Genomic DNA, 24,475 nt, shown 5'->3' with positions numbered 1-24,475 from the left:
CCCCCTGGTCCAGCACTGTACTCTTGAGCATGTGTGCATATTAGGCCTGTGTGTAGTGATTACTAACAAAGTAAATTGTAATTTCTTGTGGATCAATGAAACTGAAACTGAGACTGGGGATCAATGACCAGTATAAATTCCAAAAGTAAAATTTCTTGTTCTTCGCTCAGAAAAAAAGAATATTGAAAAGAGAAAATGACTGGCTTGAAGCGTGGAGACTACTGTACCAGTAACTTGTACTTGGAACTGCGTGGCGCGACAGAGTTAACTGCAATATATGATCTTAACACTAGATGGGAAACACATTTTGGACCTTAAAAAAACTGTTGCTGCTGACACTTGACAGAATGTGTGCCGTCATATTGTAGGTCAATGTATGTGATGATAATCCAAATGGTTTGTAATTATTATGAATTGTAATGTTAAGGAATACAACAAGCCATGTGTAATGTCGCTACCCACTCTAGTCCATAATAAATGTGAGGAGAATAGAGAGTAGTCACACATGCCATACCTCTATGAGCTGTTGGTACGTTTCATCAACTTGGCTGAGAATGCTGGGAGTGTCTTTCACAAAGTCTTTGATTGCATCCATGTGGTTAAAGGAGATGAGGAGGATGTCCTTAGGTCGAGGACAGAGAAGCACCTGGTACTTGAAAGCCATGGTCATCAAGTCATAGAGCTGTGAAGGACACACATGCATGACTTCAAAGCAAAATAAAATCAATTTTTATTGTTGTATAATAAACAGCAGAGGGAGACACATACAGCAACATTCTCATGTTCGATATGAATCGCTTCATACATGAGAAACACTGTTGTAAGTCAACTAAATGAGCCAATATGTACACAGTTGTTATATAGATATAAGGACTGATTGATGTGTAGATGTATCTAATGTGGCTCTGAAGCAGGTTTGACTCTAAAATACTAATATAGTAGTCTGTATACCGAGGAAGCTGTAACACAAACTGGCATCACTGTGTATGATACAACACAGTATACAGCTGTACAGAAGGGCTATATCTGTATACATGAGGACTTACCTTGTCCATGCTAGCCTGATTGAGTCTCATTATTGAGGCGTGGGCCAGCCTGTCAAACACAGTCCGCAGGGCCTTTTTGGAGTAAAGCTCTTGTGGCTTGAAAAGCTCTTCTAGGAACTTTTTGTTGAACATGGTGGTGATGATGTCATTCATAACTAGTCAAGCAAACAGTACAACAAAAAAGTCCCCAAATAGTTACAAGAGGTTAGACAAATATACTTCCCACACTGTAGGCTCAGAAGCAGGCAGCAGTCTATACTACATGTTGGCCAAAACCATTTTACCCTATATCCAAACAGCACTAATCAAGCAGCAGAGTGGAAAGCCATCAGCATATGTCTTACTTGGTAGCAGGGCAATTGCCAGGTAGGGCATTTTTCATTTACTGTAATTACTTCCATCAATTATTGTTGCAATTGGCAGAAGTGATCACAATCACTATTGTGACTGTAAGAAGTCAAACCTATAGATACCATATAGTAACTTCACTTTTTGTCCAAATATTCGACAAGCTTTTTAATGGTTCAAGAGTAAGGCAAATATTTGCTTAACACAGTAAGGCTAATAGTATTGTCTGTAGTGCTACTTACACATATGAAAGCCAAATTTTAACTACAAAAAAAGGAGCTGTGAAAAAAGCAGAGTGGGGACAGAAAGTGTGGGGTTCCCAGATAAGGTTGTTGATATGTGCAGAATAAAGAGTAATGCACTAGTTTTTTGTTTTGTTTTAGGTAAGAGACAATTCTATGTAGTGATCTTATGTTATTGTATGGCATATAGCCATGTAGCAGAGGAAAGAGCTGTAGCAGACTAGCTACTAATGCATCAGTGCATGATAATGCTGAAGCTCTGTAATAATACCTCTCTTTCTGTCATCCTCTATCCAGCCAGCTATTGTGGAAACGTTATGATTTAAAGGAGATAAATTAAAAGATGTTCTGAAAACCAGATTGAATTGAAAATGACTCAAAGCTTGACCAACGTTGTTGTAAACATATACAGTATATAAAACAACAGCTGTTTCATATCGATTGTTGAATGCTAAGGTTACATTTGAATGATACAAATCTATATAACGTTAGTTGAACATCTGACAATGGAGCATTGGGAAATAGCTGAAAATTTAGATTCGCTCTTGGGTTATTAGTGCCCCATGCAACATTAACTCCATTAGGATTTTATCAAAATATGCGAGTTTACTAAAGACAACCAGTTGAGTCATTAATGTTAACTCTTAGGTTGGCTTTGAAGTGACATTCTATGAATTGCTGAACATATTCTAAATTCATCAACTAGTAAACGGACAAACCGAATGAAAGTCATGTGCAGTTATTGCAGTTACTGCAGGGTGACACTTGTGTTGTCATATGGATAGCTGCTAAACTAGCTAGCTACCTTTCTTGGCTTTGTCAGGCGGGATATTCTGGGCTCGAAGCCGCTGGTCCAGGATGTACAGCATTTCTCCGCCGAGGTTGATGAATAGCAGAGGCAGAGTTCTTGAAGACATGATGGTATTTGGACGGTTGAATATCTCCAGAAAACGTAGCTAGGTAGCTCGCGATTGTAGCTAGCTAGCTCGAATGCTTGCTCGTTGGGGGCGAAGGGGGGGGGGTCTCTCTGTTTGGTAAAGCCTCTTCTGGTTGCCAGGCCACGAAGCAAATAGCCAATCAGCATGTTGTGCTTCATGACGTTCACAAAAGTAGACGAGTCAGGCGCGTACTTTTGTGCCCAGTGCACATGCAATTGAATCCCATTTTTCCAAATTAGACTTTAATATAATAAAATAAAGGTACACACTCAGTGAATTTACCCATTGTGTTTACATCATGTCCAAATAAACCCTAAACCAGTATTATTAGTGTAAGTGGCTCCAAACCAGAGGTCAGACTCTTCTGTTAAATGTACTTAATCATATTGTGAGTGTTTTACAAATGCTGTTTATTTACAGTAATGCAGACCAGTAGGTTACTAGCACTTTTTCAACATTTGAATGGCATAATTAACAAGCTGCATATTCTTTGTTTTCTGCACAAAAGCTAGGCCCGCTACAGGAATGAACAAATTACTTATATAATAATAATAGCTGGACATCATAAAAAAACAACAACTGTAGACCAGAATCCTTTAAGCCTTCTTAAGATGAAATGTCTCCATTTCTGATGCGGATTTCTCGAGCCATCCTGCACATCTCACACAATCCGCAGAAAAAGGTCATCAAGGCATCATTGGTTATGGTTCCCTGTGGTTAAAAAGATTGCAACAAAATCACAACATGAAACACCAACCCCCTATGAGGAAATGTACCAGTTCAGCAGTTTAGGTTTCTCAATTGCAAGGAACACCCAACATTTCCTATGTTTGTGAAATCTGACTTTCAAAAGAGCCAGCTTCTTAAAAAGAGGTCAATCTCTGCCTGTATAAGATTTACGGAACCACCCAAAACACCAGCATGGGTCTATAGTGTACAATAATTATATTTGTAACTTACCTGAATACCATAAGTCAGTCTCATGTGAGTCCTAATGGCTGTGGAACCTCCTGGCACACAACCCAAGCAGCAGTTTTCTCCATACTTATTTGCTGTGTAGCAGCTCAATATAAGTGGACAGAAGCAACCAAGAGCACCTGCACAATAGAAGTGTATTTCACTGTCAACATTTGTAAGATAAAAAGCATGAAAATGTGCCTTCACGGCCAAAAATTTGAAAATTGAAGCATCTTAAATGGTACTCACAGACAAACAAGTCACTGCAACAGGAGCACAGGCCCGTGCTCCATTCTCCTGTTTGGACATTTGTCCCATAGCTGCCTGCACCTGGTTGATGGGTGACCACTGGATTCGACATTGTTGGATTACTGGATCTGCTTTTGATTTAGCTGCCTACATAAGAACACATTCAGCTGTTAGCACTGGAATGGAACAAAGGCGCAGTTTGTTGCAGGTGGAAAAGCTGGAGGAGAAATGACCTACATCAATCTTTCTATGTACCACAATTGTTTTCACATCTGTGCATAAGTACTAACATGTGATGCAATTCATTTCCAGAGTATAAAATGTCATAGTATGACTTTTCATGGAATAATTAGAGTTCTAGGTAAACGCATTTTAAGTGCTTTCCATTAGAGAATAACTCTATGACAGAATTAATGGGGTTTTCAGACTCATAGCATTTATATTAACAATAATAATGAATTATATTTATATAGCGCTTTATCATAGACACTCAAAGCGCTTCATGAATCCCTCATGAAGCATGTTTCAACAGATGTTAGCTTTTGTAATTTTGTGCAAAGATTTTGTGAAATAAACTCAAAAATATGTATGAAAGAATCCTCAACTTAGTCAACTCAGCTATTAATGAGTTTCAAATTTGAAAACTTGAAAAATTGCTATATGAAAAATATACTATTATTTTGAAATGTTACTCAACCTGAAGTACAAACAAACATGTCAAATAGAGTCTTTTGTGAAGGCACAAATTTAAAGAACAAAATATGATATAAAATAAATATAATAGAAAAATAAAATATAAAGTTAATCTACTGCGAGTGGAAAAGGAGATGTCACTTACCAGAAGAGTCTGTAAGTGTGCACTCCTCCTGAACAAACTGACTAACTGCCCACCACACAGGAAGCTGTGACGAGCTTGAGCTGTGAAATGCTGGTTGGCCAACAAACTGCTGTTTCTGAAGATGACAAAGATCTGTAATTATTGACTGATAAACTCAGACTATTAACAAGAACTGCTGCTTTGCTTTGAGGCTGATAGTGTGTATAATCAAAAACAGCTACAGATCACTGGAACACGTATGTTAGGAAGTGAAGCCTTCCACTTAAATGGTTTTTCAATCTCACATTAGATCAGCAAAGTATGAAGAATTCACACAGTTGTCGGAACTGTTCAGAACATGCTTTCATGTAACACCCACAAATGCATCGTCCCTGTTAGTTTGAGGTTTTAACCAACCAACATATACTGTCAACACCAGTTTGCAAAAAGAAGGCATGGGTTTACTCAAGATAGGAACCAGTACAATATTGCATGCAGTTGCAAAAACTTGCTTGCTTATTGACTAAAAACCCTGAGGAAATCAAAATGTTCATATAGATGTCACACAGGTATATGGACACTGGTATATGCACAAAAGGATGCATTTGTTACAAGTTCACAACTCAGGGTTGAATATCTTGATATACACTATTCATGGAAAGATTTTTATATACTTACAGAGCAGTCAAACTAGTCATAGCAGTGATGCTGACAACTCTTAAATATATTGTTGTGCTATCAGTTTATTGATTGTGAACCATGACTTTAAAGTTTATTGATTGTGAACCATGACTAAGTGGTTAATTCCTTGGGGGCATTGTTTGATGTGTTGTATTGAATGACATTACAGTGAGATAATTTTGGTATTTGGACAAAATGAGACATGCTGCAATACAAAGCAGCAACCCGACCTGAAAAATGCCAAACCAGTACTGAAACAGTGAGGAGTAGTGATTTTGTGGACTGTTTATTTACCATTATGCATCACTGTTGTAGACATAGCTAAGTGCTTTATTAGTTTTATAAATTACGAAACAGGAATGTTGGCAGCTGATGTAAAAATGTTAGTTCTGAAGTGCAAAAAAAAGTACACATGTTCAACCCATAGAGAGAAACACAGTAGTTTTCTGCAACAAGCAGACTAAAGTGGAAATACAATGGTTGCTAAACTTGCTTTGGGCAGATAAAACTAATATAAAACACATCTAATTGAAAGTCATATATTTTGGTACAAATACATTTCCATAGTAGAAGATGTACACATTTAAAGACACTTTTTTGGGACATTTTATTTCCATTAACTTTAACATCATCTTAAAGGCAAAAGCAAATAACATTGAATAATGGTAACATGAAAAATTTAGTTATTTATCCGAATGCCACATTTTTGAAGGTGAAAAATGAAATATGTTGGTTAAGACAACCATTTAGAATCAATTGTTGTATTATAAAGAATACTGTCTTTTATTTGGTCTGAACAGCTCTTGTCTTGGCTGCCTCTGTTTCTGTAGAGGCTAAACTTTGCTTCATCTTCAGCCTTTGCTCTGCTTTCTGCTTCTGGACTTCCTTGAAGACCTGCGAAGAGACACCCATGCCCAAGTGTCAGTGGAGGCACAAAATAACACCATCAACATGTTAGTCAGTTAGATGAGTGTACACATCACACCTACAGAAAGCCTGAGTGACGCTCTCAGACACAATATGCACTTTGGTTTGTTAAGGGTGTAAGGTCTAGATTCAATAGGTCTAGAATTGATACCATTATTATACACTGCAAATGAAAATAACACAGAATAATGAGATCATTTGTTTGCTACCTTAATACAGAAGGCCTTCTTGGCCAGCCAGCGGCGAGTGGCCCGTCTGTAGTACTCTGGAGGGAAGGTGTACGTGATGCCTAGCTGCTCGCACACTTTCTCAAAAGTATCGTAGCTAACCAACCTCAGGTTTTTCAAAAGCTTTTTCCTTCGGTCGATGGCCATGAGCATCCGCCTCTTGTTAGCTTTGTCCTGGAATGAAATAACACATTACAGAATGGGGCTGGAGGAGATGTGATACAAAATGGGGTCACCAATTGAGGCTTAGTTTATACACTCATCAGCTTATGGGGAGATGTACGTAATTACAAATGCAACTGAGAAGCAGTTCAATGGTTACAACCTCGATTCCCCTTCTGTGTCAATTTCAACAGCAAATTTTAACGTGAGCTGTAACGTGGAAATTTCCAACCATGACCGTGCTAGATATGTTCTTATTTAATGTGTGGGAGTACACAGGATATCCTGTAGCACACGCATGTCGCACACTAGAGGAAGGCAGAGAGGAAATGAGGAGAGACGTATTAATACAAACAGTTCTAGTGGTATAAGTCAAGTGACCGATGATGTAATGCGTCATCTCAGACAAGCCTTCCTGTTTAGCTTGCGTGAGAGTAAGGATGCTAAGATGATGCTGATTCTACTCCTTCACTCACCTTGTGATGTTTTTGCAAGTGCTCCTGATAGTTTCGGATTCTCGCAGTCAAAATAGCCACTGAGGGAAAAGACATTCAAAGGGGGACTGAATCAGTGTACAGTTAAAATATGCAATACACTATGTTAGCATTTCAGTGAAAACGCTATGTACAACATTGAAGCAACACGACTCACCCTGGACTCCAACTGAGCTGCGGTCATTCTCATCCTTCTGGACTTTAGCAATCAGCTGTTCCTTTTTCAGCTGTAGCTTTTCCCTCTGAAGACATGAACACAGCTTATTAAACTACCCATTTAGGAGTCTACTTTCTGAAAGTGGCATGTCACTGTACTTTTCAAGAAACATAATAAATTTCCTCAAACACATTGTAGAACAAGAAAGCAGAGTAAAACATGACAAGGCGATCTGAGCACTCACATGACTGGCCAACTCCAGTGACAGAAGTCTTTTGACAAGATCATCAGTCCTATTGACAGAAAATACACTAGTGTTAGAAGAAATATAACCATAATAAATATATGAATGCAGATTTATAAGGAATTGTGAATATCCATTTTATTTTTACTCATTTCATGCAAGTTGCAGTATAAATGCATGTTTACGTTTGAGCGAGGGGCACAGCAGTGTAGTCCATCTTCAGCATTGTTGGAGGAAGATCACTGAGTTGGCTCTCAGGCTCTGGAAGAAGAAAAGTGTTTGGGTGAAAAGTTGAAAAGTGAGCATTTCAAAATGTTAAAACCTGACGTGGGGACAATGCAGCCTCATACCTGTCTTCTTTTTCTTTGCAGCCCGGGCATAATGTCTCACTGGCGGTGGGACAGAAAAGCTACCAGCAACTGAGAAAGAAAGAAAGAAAGAAAGAAAGAAAGAAAGAAAGAAAGAAAGAAAGAGGAGAGGATAATGAAAACACCAAAAGTAAAACAACCTAGACAAAGGGATAGCTAATTTGAACTCAGAAGTGGCACACCAGTTGGGGCCTGAAGAATAGGTGAATCGCTAACTAAACTTCTGGTCCAATGATGCAAGACCAAAAGGAAAACATGACGTATGCCAGACAGTACAATAGCCAAGAACTATGGGTAAATACATAGGTCATTTACAGGACCACAGAGGCCTATATGCAAAGCTTTTGTAGATTGTCCACCTCCCACACCACCAAAGAACCTGAGGCTAAATGGTCCATTGTTGTAAGAAGATGTATTAATTTAACTCTGATCTGAAGAAAGATCTGATTAATGCTTTTGTCCTGCCTGTATTTAAAGAAAACTGTCTGCTAGTGACATGAGGATTTTTTTATTTGCAGCATGCCACTTAGCATGAAAAGGGATGCTGCCTCTATTGCTGCATGTTAAGCATTTCTATTCTGTTTGTGTTGTGTGAGAGTAAAGTCACAGGATGATGATGCAACTGATGCACAAGTTTAAGATGCATGATTTGAAGAACGCAACTGAGATAATCAGTGCAACACGACTTTCCCACAAACAAGATAAAACACAACTATGCACATTTCAGATGGTGAGAGGAAAGCGGTTTTCACTATCAATATCATCGAAACACCAAACTATGTCATTTCCTCAAAACACTGATGCTTCATCCCTGCAGAAATCCAGCCACATGTACAACTAACATGACAGTGCACTGCAGCTGCTCTGGTTTCTCAGCGCTTGTAGCACATAAGAACAATTTACAAAAGATTTTCTTGGCGGTAAACATTATTTAAAGTTGCAAGGAAAATGAATAACTACTTTCAAGCTACTTTTCATTTCTTATGATACTGTCCGTGATTACATTCCTGTCACAGTATTGCTAATGTTTTTTTTTCCCCCCTTAGAGTAGCAAACATATACCCAACCAAATGATTTATGTTGTTGGGTTAAAAAACTATTGATATATTGACATGTCATCAAGTTGAGGAGTGATCTGCAAAAAGAGGCCAACTTGTTGATTGGGGGGCCTGTTAATCTAGGTGTGGTACGTCTGTGACTGTCAGCGAGCCAAAACTAGAATGCAAGTGTGAAAACGAGTTGTCACATTCTAATAAGAATCCAGGGGAAATGAAAATAGAGCTGCTAGATATGATCACGATGAAGCAACATGGGTCATCAGATTAAACAGCCATACACATACACGTAAACACTTTGGGTTAAGATTAATTGTCAAACTATTTAAAACCGCATATGTCCTTACATATTTAAACACTTTTGTTAGTTATTGCTGCTGTAGCACCACCATCAGAAATATAAACCCACAAAGCCAGTTGAGAAAGTTAAACATAGTACTGGACCTATATGCAAGGTCTGGTGAATATCCATGCATTGGAAGGCAGATTTCATGGTAGGAAGAAAAATAAATAGATGAAGCAGAATATCTGCAAATCCAAGAGGGACAGGTGTGTCACACTGCCCGGTCCCTCAATGTCAAACAATAATTTGGTGCCCCCCCCCTGCAGTAACTCTGAGGACCCCCTGTTATAGATCTCAGACCTAACTCATTTGAAAGCTATATCTGAAGGTTACCTTTAGTCAATCCACTTCCCTTGTTACTGTTCTAATTCCTTTGGTTTTGCATTTTGTAAAGCACTTTGCAATTGAAATTTGCTATACAAAAAAGCTGCCTTGTCTTTCCATGCTACATAAAGGTATTTCTAATACTTAGTCTACCTACCCTCACCAATATAAATGAAAGTATACTAAATATTACACCTATTTTGGCACCAGGATACTTTATTAAGAATGGTTTGACACATATTTTGCCTTTGACAAATATTGCGGCCCCCCTGCGATTTGGATATTGCACTAGTCTATATTGGGATTTCGATGAGATTGCAATTAATTGTGCAGCCCTAGAGCCACTTCTGCCGGTGTTAGCATATAGGGCGGCCCAATATGAAGACAATGTCAAATTGTGATTATTTTGATTAATGTTGCGATTGCGATATGATTCACGATATTGGAGGGAATGATCAATTTTTTGGATCACCATGTTCAATAAAACACAAATAAAAATGTAGGCTACTGTCATGTAGTGCGACTTTTGCAAGAATCTATTGGATAGGTTTGTACGCCCAGGACTAGAGCTGGCCAATAAAACAATATTTTATTGATATCGTGATATGAGACTAGATTTCGTCTTAGATTTTGGATATTGTAATATGGCATAAGTGGTGTCTTTTCCTGGTTTTAAAGGTTGCATGTCATTTTCAGATCTTATCAGACTGTTGTAACTGTTCTATTATTTGCCTTTACCCACTTAGTCATTATATACACATTACTGATGATTATTTATCAAAAATCTCATGGAGTAAATATTATGGGAAAGCGCCAATAGTCAACACTACAATCGAGGTATTTGGTCAAAAATATCAGATATCAAATTTTAGATTTCCTCCATATTACCCAGCCCTACCCAGGACGTCTCTGCAGCACCACAATACTTCATTCAAAATGGTTGGACACATATTTGGCGTTTAACAAATATTACCCCCCCCGTGCGTTTGGGATATTGCACTAGTCCATATTGCGATTTCGATAAAATTGCGATTAATTGTGCAGCCCTATTAGCATACTACCGTTAGCCTACTATCTATCGATGTTCTAGCTAGGTAACTGTTTTTGATAGACGGGCAGTGTTCGGCACTGTAAACAGACACATTTAATTAAATGCATTAGCCAGCGGTCTTCTAAACATATCTAATGAGCTTTATTAGGTTCTTCCTACCGTTTCCACTTACCACAGCTGACTCTCGGTCCTGACAGTAAAGCCGAGCTGCATGTCCAGGCTTTCAGTGACAGAGCAGAGCACAGAGCGCCGCTTTCTCGCAAAACACCAACTGACGTTTTCAGAACAGTTCGCAGTGCTATGCTTGTGAACATGTTTGTCAGAATAGTTTACAAGGTAGATAAGAAACTTCCCAGAAATGATGAAAAATGTGACTGGTAATCACACTCGACCCCTATGTGAGGCTCGCCATTTTGACTAGACCAAACTAGCTGAGTGATGATTGGAGGTTCTTTTTTGCCTAGGCCATGCTAACAATCTTAGAACACATCGATAGGACAAAATGAAATGACAAATGAAATACAAAAGTTAACCGAGCTTGGGAGTCTTTTTGTTCATGAGTATTTTAACAAGGTGGGGCCATATGACAGAACTCCTCTCAGATGAGTATGCTGCCTGCCAGGAGTAACATGTATGTTGCTACACTATGTGTGGAAGAGTGTAAAGAAAAGAAGAGCAAGCAAGGTGCATACACTGTTATGGAAACCGTCATGAGGGGTCAGAACAGTGTCCAAATAATATAAAGGAAATGAAAGTGAATAAGGTCAGACAAGTAAAGGAATTGTCGTATGCTAAAGCACTCTATGGCTATAGCATATGACAACTTTTCTGACCTTATTCATTTTAATTACCATTGGACGCTGTGCTGACTTGCATGGTAATTTCCCTTGGACATATAGTGATTTCCCTCCCAGAAAAATAAGGAAATTGTGCCAAGCAGGAAAGAGATGGAGCTAATCAGAAAATCTGCATGGACAAAAAAAAGGGGTAGAGGCATCAGTTTCCATTGTTGTTTAATTGTCCTGTGAAAGAAACAAAATGGTGCACGACCCTGCCAGGAGATTTCCTAATATTGTGGACATATCTGGTGAAGATCAGATACTACACCAATGGGGGGGGGGTTAGACAATTAGGTCTGGCTAATAGTATGGGCAATGTCATGAATGGGATCACCAATTAGATGGACATTGTAAACAAAACTCACAAGAAAGAACATGGTACGGTGAATGAGCAGTTCAATAAAGTGGCAGCAATGCAACTTTACGGATGCTAGCTGCTGTAAAACTCCATAGATCTGCTACTTCTGCTTTGTTTATTGTAATTTCCCCATTGGGGATTAATAAAAAGTATAACATTAAAAAAATGAATTAATATTAAAGCTAGTTTGCTAAACAACTAATTCATTTTATTTACTGTATTTGAGAAATTTTGTGAAGAGTGGGTTAAGTTGTGACGGACAATCACTGGGGTTGAGGATGAGTAAGATGGGTTTAAAAAAGCAACTTATCGCAATAAGTGAAATCAAATTATATGATATACTAGTATAATATATAATAATGATTTCATAATTTGTAGCTAATGACTTGATTAAATATATAAATATGTGAAAACACTATGCCAAAGTGCAGTAGCTTATGTTTTACATTACTGATCCTACATAAAATGGCAAGTTACAGAGAGGAAGAGGAGAGAGCCAAAGGGCATGAAAAAAAACAATGTACTTAAAAAACAATGGTATGAAGGAGAGATGTTTTATATATAGGGTTTAATTATTTTATTCAAAGAGAAATTCCACATACAGGCCACAACATCATCATCTCAACAATATTGATTTCTTTCTTTGAAAATGTATTTCAATAGCGGTGATGTATCTACAAAGTCAAATCATAACACATCAAAGTGATTTCAGCATTAAATCTTGCATACACTTACAGAGGTGTGCTCTGCTCAATCAACTTCTCACAATCAGCGCCTTACAAACTCAGACCTACGTGAGCATTTTGCAACTACTCTTATAATCAAAGTACTTTCAGTCATTTTGAGTATCATTTAAGGCTAATGCGCGTAGAAAAGGAAAGTCATCCCACACAATGCCTGGGTCTGGCCCTTTTTCAGGTACACAATCATGGCTCGGCCCAAAAAAGCATTGCTCACTTGGCACCCTATCACTCGCCATATTGTGGTAGTACTGTGGACTGAAGGATTCTTCAGTCTCCAATAGGGGCTGCGTGGACTCAGACCGCAGGTAGACACGAGCGTCTTGAGGTGTAGGGCTGTTGCATGGACCAGAGAAGATCACAGTGGCGTAGGGAACAGAGTCGCTGTTTGAACCAGAGTAGTCAGGGATGAATGGTGAACCACAAATGGACTCCCCCAGGTCACTGGTGACCTCTGCATTGCTTAACCATGGGTCATCGTCCTCTTTACTTAGTTTTACAGGGAGGTCCAGAAAGCTCAGGTGGGACAGGTACATTTGATCAGGCTCCTCATTGTCCCAGGAGAGATTGGAATCCTGCAAAAGGAAAACAAATGAATGTCTTTAAATAGTAAATGACTAAATATAAATATAGGGCCTGTATTTGGTAATGTACATCACTTGGCATGTTCATAAATATATGTTAATATCTGCAACATCATCATCAGCATGATCATCCTCTGCTAATGGAAAACATTGATGAATGCAACTTAAACCTAAAAGGGGGTTATTGCATAGAAGTATTACATGCTTCACAGGTTTATTTCCAGCACCTGTGTTGATTCTGATGTCCATCTCTTGATGCTGCTATTAGCTGGATCGGGAACAGCTGGCCAAAACCGCCCCTTCAGCCTGCAAAAGAAAGAATAATATCATCAAAATAAATGACATTACAGTTTCACAGCTTCGACAGAGTAGCAATGATCTCACCTTTGTTGGTTGGAGAAACAAGTCAGGACTGTGAAGATAATCAACAATGACAGTCCAACTCCAGACACAGTTACAATTAACACAATAGCAACCACATCTGAGGAGAGAAATACACATTCTGAGTGAAACATCTGCTTTGGGCAAACATACTCTCTTGATCTCTTGTGACGTTTCTAAAAAGTCAGTGCCAAATGATAATACGAACCGAAGGCCTCAATTTCAAAATGGATTGTTGACCCGTTGAGCCTCCCACCGAACGTGCTAACCATCATGAAAGCTTCATAGGGAGACACAGTCCTGAGGTCTTTGAGGATCACTCTTCTCTCTTCTGGGTCAGCATTCACAACTGAATAAGGAGTCAGACACGAAAAGGCTCAAGTAAAAAATGAAATGTTTTAGAAGAGTAAAATGAAGGTATTTCACCTACCCTTAATGGGTCCCATCTTATCCCAGTAGAAGACAGTGTAGTTCTGGATAATTCCGTTCCTTTGGTCTAGTGGTATTTCTTCCCAGGTAAGCTCAATATGTGACTGCCAGCTCTTCTTAATTTGTATTTTTGGAACCATGGATGGAGCTTTAAAAACAAATATGGTTGTGAGTGGTTCTCACAACTTTAATGAGGTAGGATGCTCATAATTTGAAACCCTCAGGCCAACAAAAATAATTGTTCATTTCTAGCCACAAGAGGGCATTGTTCCATCATGTATCAGCTGTTTGTGATTGATTGCACCATTTTCTTTTTTTTACTCATGTGGAAAACTCTTTTCTCACTTCTTCAAAGTTGAGGCTGCCCCACTCTTACACCCCTGCCTGCTCTTTGTGTGATCCTCTTTGTGTCTTCAGTGACTTACCCTTTTGTCTTGAGTAGGCATTAACAGTCCGAGGAAGGCCTATCCCATCCTTAAACCTAGGATACACAGAGATCCCATAGGGCTTGTAGGGCTCAAAGCTGCCTATTGATGAGAGTGAAGAGGTTAGACTGTATCAGTGCCCATAAGCTCCTAACAGTGTGTACAGGCAGGATGTGCACAGGGAAAAGTATGCTGTGTGTAAGAGTGAATCATCTCGGTAAAGGATGAAGACTTGATTTGGAAAACCCAAACAAAAGTTGAAATAAAAAGATGTACATTAAAAAAAAAATCTCTTTAATCTTGAAACCTGCAATGCTGTAAAAACATACCTGTAATAAGAAATTGTGTCTGGTTTCTGTCAGTTATTTCAAATTGGGTGAGAGAAAGGTCTGTTTCTAACAAAGGTCTCCATTCCACCACAAAACCAGTGAGAATGGAAGAATCCAGGCTTCTCCACTGGACCAGTAGGGATCTGTCATCACGAGGGAGGACCGTGACATCGGATATCACAGAAGAAGCTACAGACACAAAACACATCATATACTGTACATTGTGGGGAAAAAATCATTAAACTGTATCATATATGAGATATTTTCTGAACCAGTTTAACCAGGTTTAAGTTTGTCAATTTTACCTTTAGGTAGATAAATCCGAACTTCAGTGGGAATGGATTTCCCTGCTGCATTTATGGCACTCAGATACACTTTCTTTGCTTTCCCGGGAAGTTTGAAAGTACAGTAATTCCCCTTTGTAGAGCACAACTTTCCCTTTTCACCTGGCAACCTTTTCACTGAGACCACATATGACACATTTTGGGCATTGGCACGGAATTGTTTTGATGGCTATAACAGAAGAAAAAAAAAATGAGATGGCATTTTAAAAGGCAGACACACAGCACCACAGCTACAACAGAAAATATAATCAGTCTGTGACAGGTGTCAAGCATCGTGTTAAGGGTGATGTGTGTACCTTCCAAAACAAGTGTATGTTGAGTTGTTTGTGCATGTGATCCCCTGATGCCTTCATCCACGAGTCTAGGCGTCCAGTGGGAGCTGAAAAGACAGAGACGGCTGTCAAGCTTAGCGGCTTGTCAAAATCCAACACTTCTCTTCTCACTCTTTAAAAACAAAAACTTTCCTATACAAGACAGGTCTATGGATACACTGCCAGAGTGTGCGGCTAAACTCAATACATCAATTCAGCCAGTGCTATTCAGCAATGCAATGAGAGACGTAGAACATGGTATTAGCATATGTTGAAAAGAGCAGGAAATGGAAGAAAAGGCGATAGATTGGAAAATGTTAGAGTGACTGATAGGCCCAATCCCAAAGTGAGCCCTGAGGACTAAAGACTAACAGACTTAATTGATCTCAGGTGCTAAGTGTGTGAGTGTGAGGCTACATGGGCTCAGATAGGTATGAATGGGATTGAGACAGCACTTCACGAGATCACATGTTACCTTGATGACATTTAATAATAAAGATGTTACTGACACTTTCCACACGACTAAGTCACAGGAGATGGCTGGCTGATTCCACATTTTTACAAATTCTTGTTTTACAAGCTGGAAAACAGGACTGTTCTATTCTGTTCTGTGGTCGTGTGGCGTGCTGTTGTTTGCCTTTGTAATTTCCGGATTTCCCTATGGTCTCCGCGGTAAACACTTTGAACTGTGGGTAATTCCTTTTACTGAAGTCACTGAAAGGGCTCAGTAAGTGTGTACTCAAACCCTCACGCCATTTGAAATTCAACATTGGGACAACCCTAAGCCCTTACGAATTTTGCCAGAACACGCACCAAAGTCCTTGAGTCCGGACTCTGGGATTGGGCCATTGTGTTACTCTGAGTTGATGAAGTCCTACCACTCTCCAAGGTGACTCCAGACCGGCTGCTGCTCCATTCACTCCAGGGGCTCTGCCGGTATCTGACTCTAATCTGGACGAGATACTGAGTCCCATGGAGAAGACGGCACTGATCCAAAGATCCGGTTGGTCGAACACGGCTCACCAGGATCTAACATTTGCCCCAGAGCACATACAAATAAGACTCCAGGCACACACATTGTGACAGCAGACGGAAATTAGCCCTAGGGCTACAATCTGGCACATTTACGTGTACTGTTGTGCATGTTCATTAATGTGCATTGTCCTGAATTAATAAAGTAAATAAAAAACTTCAAGAAGTTTAGTGTGCTACTTTAGGCGTGCTTGTAGCTACTCTTATCAACAGTTACATTTAGGTTTTAGTTTATATTGAAACAACATGAAGTTTACTCACTGGTTGTTCACTCCATTGGCTGTTGTCAGCAGTCTTAAGTTGAACTTCCAGGTTGAAGCGGTAGTCACGCATCCAGGCCTGCTGCTGAGATAAGCTCCAGCTCAGCTTCAGGCAGCCATACTTTTTAGGCACCGCTTGAACATTCAGAATTGTTGGTGGGTCAAACTTAGCTGAAATAAAAGCAAACAAAGCAAAATGGTTCTAATGTAAATGCAATTTCCTTTTTTTTCCCCCTAATAAATCTTTTACATTTTCTAATCTATGCGGACGTTCAATTCAATTTATTCATTAGTCACAGAGCTAAACATCAGCTTTTCCAAAAATAAATACCCGGAGGATCTTTAAATGATCCAGAAGGTCAACACTTAGAGCTGGTCTGAAGGTATTTCCACAATCCTCTTATAACCATCTCAATAAAAAAAACATTCCGTCTGGTGAAAAATATTTTTAACCCATTTCTGAAGTTACAAATCAGAAGTTGTAAATACATATAGTTATGACATAGGTCAGTAAGATCACTTCTTTCTAACTACACATCCGTGGACATTTTAAATGTTTAGTCTTCAGCCTCAATAAGCACCGACTCATGTGACATCACTTGAGGAAATGTTTCAGATTTTACACAGCATGTGTTAAGCCAGAAGGGGCTTCATACAACTTTTATTTCCATGCAGTAGTACTCCCCAACACCTGACAATACTTTTTGTAAAATCAGATTTTTTTCAGTGCAATATAATAAATGTATTCATACTGGATAATGACCAATAAATGGCATTTTGTAAGGATGTGTCTGCTTGCCCACATGCACTAGATGCATTTCTCACCTGCACTGACAGGTTCCAGGATGATAGGTGTTGAGGATGCTTCTCCAAGTTCATTTACCGCCTTCACATATATTTCCATATCTGAGAAGAAAACAAAACCAGTGCGAGGGATGGTGTAACGGTGGACTCCTGGCAGTAGTTCGTAAGTGTGGTTCTCCTTTGAATCCCTGAAATGAGGAAATTGTAATTTGTGCAAACTCAGACGTCTTTTGTAAATGACACTTTACACATTCTTGACACCAAAATGAGGTTTGTTTTCTGATACTTGCTTCACTGTGTTACAGGAAGATAGAATTTACAGGCAGTATATGTTACCATATCTTGATGTGGAGGGTGTACATTGTGTGCAGGTGGGTCTCTTTTTGCCCAGGGTCCCAATTACAGGTCAGGGTCTCCGGGGTGGTGAGGTTTGTCTGACAGCTGAGGTTTTGCGGTACTTCTGGTGGATCTGATAAAAAAACAAGTGCACGCTCAATGTACAGTTTGCACTATTTGTTGTATTTCAAACTTTTTGTATTTGGATTATTAGTAAAATGCTTGTACTGCAGATGGAAATAAGCTTGTAGCTAAATCTGTTACAAAGCATCTTTTATTTTTTTATGAGAATTTTGTACATGGTCTCTGACCTTAAAGGAACACGCCGTGTTATTGGGACTTCAGCTTATTCACAGTACCCCCTCAGTTATATAAGTTCATATGTACCCTTCTCATTTCCGTGCGTGTTGTAACTCTGTCTGACGCACCCACCGCTGGCCTAGTTCAGCACAGATCCTGGAGGTAATGGCTCCAACTAACCTACTGCTCCCAATAAGTGACAAAATAATGCCAACATTTTTCTATTTACATGATTTGTATGGTCACAGCGTGAACAAATAACAAGGTCACATGAGACACAGCCATCTACTAACCGTATTCTTACTGGGAACTATTCTCAGAAGATGACGCACTGCTACTTTGCTAGCAGCACCTGAGAAGCCCCTTGGTGAGGAGCAGAGAGTTCGCCTGGAGTTCACTTAGAGTTGGAGTAATAATCACTCTGCCCAAGTAGCAGTGCTTGGGTGGAGGCTGGCAGTTACGACACGCATGGAGATGAGAATGTATGGATGGATGGATTTATCTAACTCTGGGGGATACGGTGAATATAAGCTCCCAGTAAGTGGGAGTCTTCCTTTAAATGTAATGAAACTAAACATCTGCAGTTTCTGCACTTTTTGTTGTGTTTTTGATTCAAATGTGAAGTTTTGGGCCAAAGGAAGTTTAGAAGTATTCTAAATTAAAAAGTACTAATGCATCAATCTTCTGATAAAATCTTTGCTGCTTTTGCTGTGAGCTTCTTAAACATGTATCCATCAATAGATCCATTAAAATGTGTCAGATATCTTAGATGTGTGGACAAAAAAAAGATACTTTTAAGTCAATTAAAGTGTTCAAGGTTAGGGTTTTACTTTCTATTGTTTAATGTTGAGCTGAACCAAACAAAAGAAAAGTTACCCTTGCTTAAATAAACTTAATTTGCCAAACTTTCACAGGTTTTTTATTCCTGGTTTTCACTGGTGGAACAGGAGCAAGAGATATATTTGATTATAAATGAACAAACATGCACATAAGTTTAAATCTTCCTCACATCCGGCTCTGATCTCCACTCCTCCCACTACTTGAACTGGAGAGGCCTGGATACAGCAGGTGAGGAACTCCCTGGTGTGATTGAAGCTTGGTATAACAACCTCAGAAAACCTGCTGCTCTCATTGGCCACAGGGCTGCCAGGGAGAGAGTGATCCCCAAGGCGCCACTCTATGTGAACAGCTTGTCCAATGACCAGATGACAGCTGTCTCTGATGATACAGGTGGCTGTGACAGGTGACCCCAAAGGCACCACTGAGCTTGACGTCTGGACCTCTGCACACGGCTGTATGTCATTCTCTAACAATGAGAAAAGTAATTTAGATGTGGCACGTTGAAGGGAATCCTACTAGTAAATGCCCAGCTTTATATTTAGTTTTGGCAAAAGACTGAGGCTAAGGAAGGAAAGACGTAATAGCAATTGTCAATGTGACTGCTGGTTAGGTATTTCCATTTAGATTTGCTATTTCATTCTGAGAGCAACACTCACCATTTCTCGCTCCATTCACAAATGCCACCAGCATGACAATCACTGACACCCATGTGGATATCATGATGATAAAACCTGTTAGGCAGCCAAAATGAAATGCATTATTCTTAAATTACAAACATTCATGCCCTATAAAAACGATATTTGAATTCTGTTCCCGAGGGAGGTATTGTGAGTGATAACGTCTGTCGCTTCAAAAGACATCATCAACGGCGTGCTTCAAGTGTTTGGTATGGCAGGGTGATGTGATCTCCATAATGCATAATGCTTCAATATAAACAGACAGCTAGAGAACACATCCACTGTTTCCCAACACAATAGTAGAGAGAAACCTGCAGTGCTGCCTATATAAGGTGTTTGCACAACAACCCATGCACTGACACATGACACACATGTGAATATTAAAATCAACATTCATGATAGCTTGGGTCCACATTTATTATTATTATTAAATTTAAAAGGACAGAATAAATGAGGTATGCTAAATCTCACCTCTTATACCATTCTATAAGGAGGGATACAACTCCTATGAGCAGACAGGGAGATTGTAATTGCCGGATGTTAAAAGGTAACCAGCATTGTTGTATAATGAACAGAAGACGGGAGCTTGTAAGCTAAGCAGATGGGAGCAATTATCCAGCATATTGTACTGATATTAAGTCAACAACCTGCTTCTCCAATTTGAGAGTCAGTTGGGACCTCACATTTACTATAAAAGCACAGGTGTTTTTAAGTTGAAAGTCATTTTCAGGACTGTGTTTTTGAAATACTCACCATAACACAACCATGAAACGTTAAAATTCAACTGAACTCGGTTGCTGGCTCACAAAGCAACCCCCACGAGGCACAGACATACCTTCACAGCATTTCTGTGTGTCTGTGTGGGAGGAAAGACAAAGCAGTTACTAATCTGGAATAATGCTGAAACAATTTGTTTAATTGATTGTGTGATGTGTTTGCTGATTGACAGAAAGCTGACAAATTATTTTTCGTTCTACATATTCACATGGGCACATGTGGTTTATCACGTGTGAAACAGATGTTCGTGTGATGAACCAAATGTGGTATTTAGACATTTCACAACTTATTTCACAATATATTTCCCACTTTTCACCTCTCTAGGATAAACAATTTTTTGGGTGATTTATCAAGCACAAAAACACCAAACTGTTGCTGATTCCTGCTTCTCAAAAGTGAGGATTGCTTGCCTAAAGCACTTATAAATTCAACACATTTGGATTTTGGACTGTCACTAAACAAAATAAGCAATTTAAAGATGACACTTATGGGTTCTAAGAAATTGTGATTTCTGAAATGTTCTGACATTTTTATGGACAAAATGGTCAAAAAATAATCATCACATTACTCAATTATGAAAATAATCTTGAGTTGCAGCTGATAGACAGGATAGCTGGTAGATGTATCACATCCAACATTTCAAATGTTACTTTATGTATAGAATCAGGGACATTAAAAACACATCTTTGAACTCATCATTTTAAGATTCCTCTTACAGTATAGTGAATCAAACTTATGATTCATCATATAGTGGTTCCAATAACTCTATTCTAACTAATAACAGTACTTGTATGTTACCAGGAGCTCAGCAGGGAGGAAAGCTCTCATGTGCTATCTGACAGTGGGGCAGATGCCCTTTATTGATTTTGCCACCACAGATGAATTTCACTCAGACAGACATGCGCACGCACGCACGCACACCAAATGCATGCACATATGCACGCACGCACAGGAATACACAAACAAATACACAGTAAGTGAGACCACAGCATTGAGAAACCTCCTGTGGTCTTGTAACACTCTGTCTTGGTCTTTCTGACGGATTCTGGTGAGAAACTTGAAGTCCATTGTTCCTCAGGCCAAAACATGTTGGCACCATCTACATGTTAATTGTCAACAGACTTCCAAGTATATCTAGTTCAACTCCATACCTCAGAAATGTTATGTCTGGACTGTCAAATTAGACAAGGATGTATTACTTTAATAATTTGGAACTATCACCCAATCTCAAAGTCGGATCACTGCCCTCAGCCCACAATAACATGGTACTTGGTGAAGTCTGCGTTAAAGCTGTGTGAGACAATTAGAATTTCTCACTGTTTCTTATCAGCAATGTGCATAAAGGTCTCCATTTCCCCCTGCTTCCCTTTTTAGAATTCCTGCTTGCTACTAATAGGTACTTGCCTGTGGCTCTGACAAAAGGCAATTGAGATGGAGAGGGAGAGAGAGGGATGCTATTACATTTGGAGGGTATTTTGTCAACAAGCACCATTTTATACAAGACAAGACAATGTAAAATACAATTGGGCATTTTTAAGGTGTGTTGGCCAATTTTGTTCCTTACTGTATCGCTGACAACATGTTATCTGGATTCATTTTTGCTTTTCAGTGAGTCATATCACTATGTGTAAAGGTACATTTAGCTACAGCCACCACATGTTTCCTTTCCCGTTGCTGTTGGGGGTTACAAAAACACCCACTTTCAGGATTTGGCAATATCCTTAACTCAGAGCGCAATAACAAATGTGCCACAATTTCCCCATTTTGGTCTTAGTTCTCATACTCAGTATTGTGCTTTAAATAAGAAATTCAATGTGTTAATTTAACTGTTTGTGTGTTTTGTAAACAGAACAGCTCCTTTAAGCTCAAACATGGTGAACAGTTGTAAAATTCCAAAAAGATAAAAATGAGGAAGGCAATCGGTTTCGCATCCTCTTCTTTTAATGGATGACCAGAACATAAACATGTTTTCCAAAGCTTGAAAAGCTAATGTTACTTCCATAGCAACACTGTTGCAATTTGACAAAACAGCTGACAAAACTCACAAAAATGATTAATTGCATAAAAATAAAGCTAACAACAAATGAGGCTACAGTACGTTCCTATCTTAAAACCTTTTCATGCGTTTTAAAACATTTTAAACATTAAACTTCAAGTAAATTTACTTTAAAAGCATTATCTTGTCTTAGAAATCCTCTTTAAATCCTAAACATTTGAAGATCCTCTATCTGTAGTATTTCATGTTTGTTCAAAATGAACTGGCATTATTAGACAGGAAACTACAAAGGATAATAAATGGCACAAGTATAATACAGAGCGGCCAAAATAAATCAATCAGATGAAGATAGAGTTTTCAATGAAATTAAGTTGAGCGGCCCGTAAATTGGATCAGGATGCAACTCTCCAGCCTGAATCCGTGTCATTCAGAATCAAGTTTTGTGAAGTTTCCCTTTTCAATCTGGCACAAGTATCAAAATGAAAGGAGCGGCAAATCGCTTGATGTGAAGATAAAGGAGAGCCATCAGACAGGCTTGCCACTTACCACGCAGCAGCTGCAGCAGACCCAGAAAGACGTGAGGCTCTCATCAGCCCTGATAGCACCAGATGAAACAGCGTGGCTCAAAGCAGCTCAGATTAGAGGACGTATGTGTGTGTTAACCAAGCAGCAGCAGCAGCAGCAACATCCTTGTTTTGAATTTTGTGAAACTTCACTATTTTCCAGGAAGAAACACATGACCGATGGGGGCCCAGTTGTGGTAAGAAAAGTGGCCTGTTTAGTCTATTCAACGAATAGTTAAATAGATCAACTAAAAATAACCAAATCTGGAACAAATTCAATAATTCTTTACAGGTGACATTGCATGTTTATTTTCATTTCATCATATGTTGCTGCTGGCGGGCAGTAACGTATCTCCACATTTTTTCATTTAAATCTTTTTTCATAAATTAATGCTGTAAGCTACCCTTTACATCTGTCTGTCTGACAAGGGGATTCCGTTTGAGGGAAATAGCTCAATAAAAGCATTCCAAATTGGCCTTTTTGTCGGACATACAAGGTTTTCACCCAACTGCAACGATATTGTCTTTGTGATTGCAGATGCACCAATAAGAACAAGTCATTACACCTCAATTTGAAACTCTCTATTCTTGTATAAAAGCATGGAGGTATTTTAACTTCACCTGATAGTCTTGTACCACAAGGTGTTGATAGGGGAGCCGTGTTGAAGAATGCAATAAGTGTAGTTGCGGCTGACCCCTCTCTGTTGAAGGTCACCTTGGAATAGGAAGTAGCAGATCTGCTGCATCACGGAGGCTGCTTCAAAAAGCAGTCCTCTCTCTCTGTGAGCTTGTCATTTGTCCTTTGTCAGCATGGTAATAGAACAAGCTCCTAAATGGGATTGTAAACTGTGCCTTGAGCCCCCCAAGGGCACATGAAACTACTTGCCATATCCCGTTTATTAGCTTATTAAATTGTAAAATGATTCTCTGGCGGAGGCCTCATTTCAAATGATGCGGGAGGCACGCCAGTGAGCTCACCCACTCAACTTTTAATCTAGCGGCTGCATCCCTGCTTGGTCACTTTGCCGCTCTCAAAAAACAGAATGGTAGCTAACTGTTCATCAAGGGACCGCTGGAGGAGGAATTAAATATACACAGCGGTAGGTTTGTGAATAGGAATCAACAGTGGAAAAGAAAAGCAGGCGCTAATTAATAATACATTAACTGGTTATCATGCGTTGACATAATTTGCTTGATCTTTTTTCCCAATCAGCAGTAATGAACAAAGTGCTCTCCATCCACTGGGTATAACATGATCCGTTTCAGTGAGCAGTAAAATTAGCTGAGGGCCCTGAAGCTTAGTTGAACTGATGACGCTTTGCTAGGTTTGATTACAGTTCTTTTACTCTACTTAATAGAATGCTGTATCCTCTTTAGATTCTTATTCACATTAGAGATGTGCCTAACCCCAAATTAGTCACTGCTGGGAATATCCTCTCAAATCTATCTGCTATTATACAGAGAATTACAGTTGTTAACTGCAATCACAACTGCTGTAATCATGGCTCCTGCTAATCATG

General features: G+C 39.2%; 4 protein-coding genes across 12 annotated transcripts in view; all 4 read right to left on the bottom strand.

The window, feature by feature from the left end:
* The window catches only part of oscp1b (organic solute carrier partner 1b), a 10,905-nt gene extending 8,190 nt beyond the window's left edge, over positions 1 to 2,715 (bottom strand). For 2 of the 7 annotated variants that reach the window (XR_004332263.1, XM_032517459.1), the window contains exons 1-4: positions 2,442 to 2,676; positions 1,908 to 1,937; positions 1,047 to 1,201; positions 515 to 682 (exon numbers count right to left, since the gene is read on the bottom strand). Coding sequence is in view for 6 of the 7 variants with exons in the window: in XM_032517459.1 (XP_032373350.1) it covers positions 515 to 682; positions 1,047 to 1,201; positions 1,908 to 1,937; positions 2,442 to 2,553 (465 nt within the window). In the remaining variant the exon portion in view is untranslated. Of the gene's footprint in view, positions 1 to 514; positions 683 to 1,046; positions 1,202 to 1,907; positions 1,938 to 2,441 lie in introns of all 7 variants that reach the window. The other 5 variants (XM_032517457.1, XM_032517456.1, XM_032517454.1 and 2 more) reach the window with 4 other exon arrangements.
* Positions 2,716 to 3,015: 300 nt separating this feature from the next.
* Positions 3,016 to 4,946, bottom strand: LOC116690488 (cornifelin). Of its 2 annotated transcripts, none has more exons than XM_032517500.1 (4): positions 4,619 to 4,946; positions 3,781 to 3,927; positions 3,535 to 3,671; positions 3,016 to 3,285 (listed from the first exon to the last, which is right to left on the bottom strand). In XM_032517500.1, exons 2-4 carry the CDS (start codon positions 3,890 to 3,892, stop codon positions 3,181 to 3,183), a joined length of 354 nt encoding a protein of 117 aa, XP_032373391.1. In that variant the 5' UTR covers positions 3,893 to 3,927; positions 4,619 to 4,946; the 3' UTR covers positions 3,016 to 3,180. The 2 variants fall into 2 exon arrangements, with proteins under 2 accessions (XP_032373391.1, XP_032373392.1); XM_032517501.1 differs by having other exon boundaries at positions 3,781 to 3,923.
* Positions 4,947 to 5,857: 911 nt separating this feature from the next.
* mrps15 (mitochondrial ribosomal protein S15) lies at positions 5,858 to 11,072 on the bottom strand. 2 transcript variants are annotated; one of them, XM_032517486.1, is made up of 8 exons: positions 10,803 to 11,072; positions 7,840 to 7,908; positions 7,675 to 7,750; positions 7,490 to 7,538; positions 7,246 to 7,330; positions 7,071 to 7,129; positions 6,415 to 6,606; positions 5,858 to 6,172 (listed from the first exon to the last, which is right to left on the bottom strand). In XM_032517486.1, exons 1-8 carry the CDS (start codon positions 10,942 to 10,944, stop codon positions 6,062 to 6,064), a joined length of 783 nt encoding a protein of 260 aa, XP_032373377.1. In that variant the 5' UTR covers positions 10,945 to 11,072; the 3' UTR covers positions 5,858 to 6,061. The 2 variants fall into 2 exon arrangements, with proteins under 2 accessions (XP_032373377.1, XP_032373378.1); XM_032517487.1 differs by having other exon boundaries at positions 5,988 to 6,172; positions 7,840 to 7,898; positions 10,799 to 11,071.
* Positions 11,073 to 12,389: 1,317 nt separating this feature from the next.
* csf3r (colony stimulating factor 3 receptor) lies at positions 12,390 to 23,091 on the bottom strand. The gene is made up of 17 exons (XM_032517426.1): positions 22,939 to 23,091; positions 20,373 to 20,475; positions 19,599 to 19,673; positions 19,112 to 19,408; positions 17,803 to 17,935; positions 17,488 to 17,654; positions 16,664 to 16,833; positions 16,249 to 16,399; positions 15,356 to 15,438; positions 15,021 to 15,228; positions 14,716 to 14,904; positions 14,387 to 14,488; positions 13,963 to 14,109; positions 13,741 to 13,881; positions 13,536 to 13,632; positions 13,379 to 13,457; positions 12,390 to 13,142 (listed from the first exon to the last, which is right to left on the bottom strand). Exons 3-17 carry the CDS (start codon positions 19,660 to 19,662, stop codon positions 12,660 to 12,662), a joined length of 2,511 nt encoding a protein of 836 aa, XP_032373317.1. The 5' UTR covers positions 19,663 to 19,673; positions 20,373 to 20,475; positions 22,939 to 23,091; the 3' UTR covers positions 12,390 to 12,659.
* Positions 23,092 to 24,475: the final 1,384 nt, after the last annotated feature.

This window comes from Etheostoma spectabile, chromosome 6 (assembly GCF_008692095.1).
Source record: "Etheostoma spectabile isolate EspeVRDwgs_2016 chromosome 6, UIUC_Espe_1.0, whole genome shotgun sequence".
Taxonomy (NCBI): Eukaryota; Metazoa; Chordata; class Actinopteri; order Perciformes; family Percidae; genus Etheostoma; species Etheostoma spectabile.
This window is presented reverse-complemented; position numbering and strand designations above follow the sequence as displayed.